Source organism: Oncorhynchus tshawytscha, linkage group LG14 (genome assembly GCF_018296145.1).
Source record: "Oncorhynchus tshawytscha isolate Ot180627B linkage group LG14, Otsh_v2.0, whole genome shotgun sequence".
Taxonomy (NCBI): domain Eukaryota; kingdom Metazoa; phylum Chordata; class Actinopteri; order Salmoniformes; family Salmonidae; genus Oncorhynchus; species Oncorhynchus tshawytscha.
This window is the reverse complement of record NC_056442.1, coordinates 16,168,516-16,174,515: the sequence shown is the minus strand read 5'-3', so window position 1 is coordinate 16,174,515 and position 6,000 is coordinate 16,168,516. Positions and strand designations below refer to the sequence as shown.

General features: G+C 41.5%; 1 protein-coding gene across 1 annotated transcript in view; it reads left to right on the top strand.

Moving 5' to 3' along the window:
* LOC112266608 (transmembrane protein FAM155A) overlaps positions 1-6,000 on the top strand; it is a 71,911-nt gene continuing 65,911 nt past the window's right edge. Inside the window, exon 1 of the mRNA XM_024444235.2 lies at positions 1-1,261. Within this exon, the coding sequence (XP_024300003.1) occupies positions 557-1,261 (705 nt within the window). The 5' untranslated portion in view covers positions 1-556. The remainder of the gene's footprint in view (positions 1,262-6,000) is intronic.

The window sequence follows — 6,000 nt, the reverse complement described above, 5'->3', positions numbered from 1 at the left end:
ATGGAACGGTCGTAGCGCTAAAGATGTCGCGCACGACACAAAAAAAGTGTTTCAAGAAGAACATGATGGCGGCAACTAACCCAGGACCAAGATGACAGTGGACATCAAAATACAACTTCTCAGGCATTTTGCTGGCTAGCAGACACGGAAGCGAAAGTCACTGGGCTGACATAGAACCCAGCCTTCATCCGAGAGCCACGACCGGCAGATTCAAGTCGAACGTAAATGCAGATTGCCGTAAAACGGGTCCACGCAAAGGTCCAGTGCTGAGCGCAGGCTAGAGGAGAGGAGGGGGAAGCGAGACATGTTGCTACAGAAAACTAGCATCTTCATCGGAGAGCCATGGAGAACGCGGCCCCATCAAATCACGGCTTAATCTCCTCCAATATATTACTTGAATGTGAATTACAGATAATCGCGGTGGTAAACCAGCAGCACTACCTACGACCCAACATTTAAGAGGTGAAAAACGCAAATTAGACCCCAAGTCAATGAATGTTGCGGCAGAGAAACCCCCACGGTGGAGTCGGCCGGTGAAGAAGCGCGTTCCCAAAATATGACCTGGGGTGCTTGGACGTGTCTGCAGCAAGAAGACGGCTTCAAAATCTGGCTAGAACCCCGCGAGAACTTAAAGCCATTCGCCGACTCAGAGAGGGCCCAGAGATGGCGACTGTCCTTGGCTTCACTCTTGTTTCTAACCATTCTGCTCTCTGATCACTTATGGTTCTGCGCCGAGGCGAAATTGACAAGGACCCGTGATAAGTTTGCATTGACGGACATGGGAGTTTACCCGTCTGCAAACCCCATCCCATCATCCAGCCTCCATTTAGCACACAGCAGCCTCAGAGAAAACGAATATGCTATTTTTATAGGGAATTCTACCAAACCTTTGTGGCGACTTGAAACTTGCCACCACGATAGTTTATCTAAAAACTGCTTTACTTTTATTGACGCCGATCATTTGTGCAAGGACCTTTCGGGAAAAGAACGGACCCGGACAGTAAATATAAGTGATTTGTACCTTTCATTTTGTAATTCTTATTCTCTTTTGGATTTGTTTTACGGGTCTACGAGTCCGGACAATTTGAACTGCAGTCCTGACGTGCTTATTGATGGCGATGTGGCGAGGTGCAGCCTGTGCGTCCAGGCGTACCAGCGCTACGACCAACACGCCCTGGAGAAATATGAGGAATTTGAGCTTATGACTCAGAAATATGAAACGGATGCATATTCAGTGAGAACATGCATGGATGAATGCAAGGTAGGCTGACGGGGATCATCCCCCAATCTGTTGATTTTTGCTAAATAGATACAGTTTGGTCCCATACAGTCGTCAATCGTCATGGTAACGGATGGCAGATTCAAGGAGATCCTTTGCTCTCTTATCAGAAGGTTCAAGCAGGATGAGAAGCATATGGCCTTGTACTCTAAGGTCTTTCATGTGTGTGCCTTTGGTTGCTTTTCCCCCAATTGAGGAGTTTTAAATCGGTTGTGGAATGGAGAAAGGGCCAGGCCTTTAGGTGTCATAACTTTGCTTCCACAGGCTTCACAATATCACCAGAAGTAGGCTATTATTTCCAAGCAAATATCAGCCATCTTTACATGTTAATTCTTTCTGTAAATTATGATATTTTCTTTTAGTGCTAGGCTAGTATATGGCAAAGACTACAGTAGCTGCTACTATTTTCCTATTCCTATTGTGGTGCGCATGCGGTGTAGCGGCCACTCGGTGCCAGGTGTTCCGCCATGGCCACCCCACTCCACATTGAGTACATTTCAATAACGTTATTAGGGCACCGGTGGCTTCCATGCCTAATCCGCTGGAATGGTCTTCCCCCCGTCGCATTTGGCACTGCTTGCTCGTTATTCGCTCGCTGTAGCCCAGGGCAGCATTTTTTTCAGTCGTAAACTCGACAATGGCGTTGACACAGAATTACGACAGCTGCTCTCTTTTTATCACATAATTTATACCTCAAATATGATCATGTGGCATGGAGGAAGCTTCGACCCTGTAGTTTTGTTTTACACTTCACCGACTGGTTGGTGAAGAGCCATTAAAAAAGAGGCCTATGTTCCAGTGTGCCCTTGCCATCTCTATTCGGCAATCGTATGCAACATTCACGAGTAGCCTGCTTGGAAAATATAGTTTATTCTGCATTCAGGGTTTTTGGTGTCAGATATCCTGTGCTCTTATAGGTTCAGTATAGAATTGTTGTATATTTTCTATTTGATTCTTTAAAATCCGCCACTATGGACTCGGATGAGAGCTGTCCATGGTTCTGAAACCAATCTATAGAAAGCCGAAGCTCCAAGCGAATGGCAGCCATGCGGTCATATTCATAAACCAGTTAGTGAAAACAAACAATAAACAAACAAAACACGGTGTGGGCTCGAATTGCTCCTAGACACGATCTTCAGTCAATTTTGCATTTCTCCAACTAATGGTTAAGGCTAGGATTGGGGGTGGGGGGAATGGGGCACCACCTGAAGTGCTCAATGAACACAGGTGTTTGTAAATCCTACACGAGTCATGATAATAGTGTGTGTGTGTGTGGTGCTGAAAGACATCTCCCAGCCTCCCACCAATAGGCCAGGAATCACTGTGATGAGGATGCAGTAATAGCCACACTATTTTTTCACAATTTTGTCAGGATACTTTTGGCAGGATGCTTTCATTCATGTGGAGCTTATTGTGGTTCGATAATGATGAGATAACAAAACAAAAACATTGGCCTACATGCTCATATTTGTTTGATAATTATCAAGGGATATCTCCATCACTACTAAAGGTTTGTTTTCTGTCTTATCAGTATTTTCAGTTGATTTGTTAATTTTTTCTTTTGACTTTCATCCTCTTTTTCTGTCTATCTGTCTCATCCTCTCCTCCAGTACTCCCTCCATCCCTGGTTTTGACAGGCAGATGAGGGATGTTGAGGGCATCACTGTAAACCCCAAAGCATGTTTTACTCAAATACGTCTAGTAAGTTGTACTCAAAGTCAATGAAAAGTCATTATTACTTAAAATGTTAATGTGGCACTGACTCGAAACTAAATGAGAAGTCACACCAACATGTTTTTTAAAGATACAGAATGATAACAAACAAACTTTTTTCCCAGCATGTTGATTTTATATAATTGTTTTTAATATCTGTGTTTTGGCATGTACATTGAGTGATTGATTGATTGATTCAATGTTATGCTACACAAAATACTTTTTGTAAACGAATCCAATTATTTAATTTTAGCCTTCGCAGTCATTATGAATGCAGGTTGCGGGTGAATACAAATCTCAACTGTTGGATAGCCTAATGCAGGCTAGATTCCAATAGGAATTATCAAAGCCAGCATAATGGCATTTACAATTAGTGTTTCAATATTCTAGTAATTTTCCCAGGTTTTCCAGAAATCCTGGTTGGAAGATTACTGGAAAAAATGTTTGGGAAAGTTTGGGAAATTTTGCAACCCTTACTTGCAGGCCTGATGTGGCCTGTAAAAACTATGAGTTTCAGGCCACTGTATAACGCCTTTCGGTATATGTAATGGTTCAATTATAATGATAATATTCACCTAGGAACTCAGTTGGGGAAGGCCAAAGGACTGTAAATGTATGAATTCAACAACCATCTCTCAGTCACCAACAAATACAGTCATCGGTGGTAACTATATAATTCAATCGAAAAGATAAGGCACACTGGGAAATCATTGGAGGCGTGGCTTAGTGGGGGCAGTCAACTAATAATATACCTTACAAAAAAAAAAAATGCATTTGTATTACTCACATGAAGGTAGTACCTGCTCACTTCAGCTATTTAAGTTTCTTAACTTATTTTTAGGTAGTCGGTTTACTCAAAATGTTTGAGTAGCCAGAACTTATCCGGTTTTAAAGTGTTAGGTGTGTTGTTATTAACTTTGCAATACAGCGGGCTCCAAAATTACTGGCACACCTGACTTGCAATGCACAAACAATACTTAAAAAATATAAACAATATCATTATAGAGATAATCAAAAAATACCAGCATGTGAGAAATACTGTACTTTATTAATGTTTTAATGGAACCCACCAAAAACATTTTTTGATTTAATTAAAAATCAATGTCCTCCAAATCAAGGTTTCACAATGAACATCTGAACAATGAACAAATATAACAAATTAAACCAGGAATTAAATTCCACTTATTTAAGTTTATCTAAGTCTTAAGGAACTATATTGAGCCATTACATTACTTCCCGTTTCACTAGGGTTTTAAAAATGAGGTAACACGCATGAAATATCCCTTTGTCATCCAACACCATGAAGAAAACAAAAGAACTGGCAGTTCAAAAGAGACAGATGGTCATAGACCTTCATAAATCTTGTAATGGCTACAAGAAGATCCACAAACGATTGAATATACCACTGAGCACTGTCAGGGCAATTAATAGAAAATTCTAATGATATGGAACAGTTGAAAACCTCACGTGTAGAAGAAGATGCAAATGCATTTTGCTCCCAGGATAGGGAGGACACAGACGCAAGCGCTTGGAGTTTGCCAAACATTATTTAAATTATGACTGGAAGAAGGTGCTCTGGTCAGAGGAGACCAAAATTGAACGTTTTGGTCAGATACAGCATCAGCATGTTTGCCGTCAAAACAGAGATGCATACAAGGAGAGGCCCCTCATACCCACGGTGAAATATGGTGGTGGGTCAGTGATGTTTTGGGGCTGTTTTAATTCCAGAGGTCCAGGGGCACTGGTTAAGATTGATGGCATAATGAATTCCACCAAGTGTCAGGCAATTTTGGCTGACAATCTGGTTGCCTCTGCCAGAAGGCTGGGACTTGGACGTAGGTGGACTTTCCAACAAGACAATGACCCGAAACATACCTCAAGATCCACACAGAAATGGTTCTATGACAACAAAGTCAATGTTCTGGCATGGCCATCTCAGTCGCCGGACCTCAATCCAATCGAAAACCTGTGGGCTGAGTTGAAGAGGACAGTTGATAAGAGCAAACCCAAGAATGTGAAGGATCTTGAAAGGATCTGCATAGAGGAATGGTCCAAAATCCCTCCAAATGTGTTCCTTAATCTGGTCAAACATTACAGGAAAAGACTCCATGCTGTTATCCTTGCCAGAAGTGGTTACACTAAGTAAACAATGAGGAGTGTCAATAATCATGAAACCTTGATTTTGGTGAAATTTATTTTGTATTAAATAATTGTATGATTTTGGTTGGTTGGTTCCATTGAAACATTAATAAAGTACAGTATTTCTCACATGTTGGTATTTTTAGTTTATCTCTATAATTATATTGTTTATATTTTTTTAAGTATTGTTTGTGCATTGCCAGTAACTTTGGAGCCCACTGTCCAATAATGGTAACGTATTACAGAGCTTCAGTATTGGAACAGTTATTCCAACTCCAACAATCATGCTTGCATCCCAAATGGCACCCTATTCCCTAAATCAATCAATCAATCAATCAATCAATCAATCAATCAATCAATCAATCAATCAAAATGCATTTATAAAGCCCGTTTTACATCAGCCGATGTCACAAAGTAATATACATAAATCCAGCCTAAAACCCCAAACAACAAGCAATGCAGATGTAGGAGCACAGCCAGAGCCCTCAAAAGTAGTGCACTAAATAGGGAATAGGGCGATTTGTGTGTTGTTTCTCTCTTTAACTACATGCTTTTGCCATCGAGTCACTTTGTTAGCCTGGTCCTATATCGGTTTGTGCTGACTTGCCAACTCCTATCGTCAATGTTTGGTGTGACAGTGAGAATAGAAGTTGACAAGATAGCGCAAACAGATCTGGGACCAGGCTAGAGTGGCAATGCGTCACAATATAGTGTGCCTGATGTAGTGCGTTCGGTTGGCCAAATGACTGCTGTCACAAGGTCAGGTTCACAGAGAGGTCACACTTCAGTTGGATGGAAACATCTGGACATAGATACTTGTGGTCCTGTGTGGCTCAGTTGGTAGAGCATGGCACTTGTGGGTGTGTCTG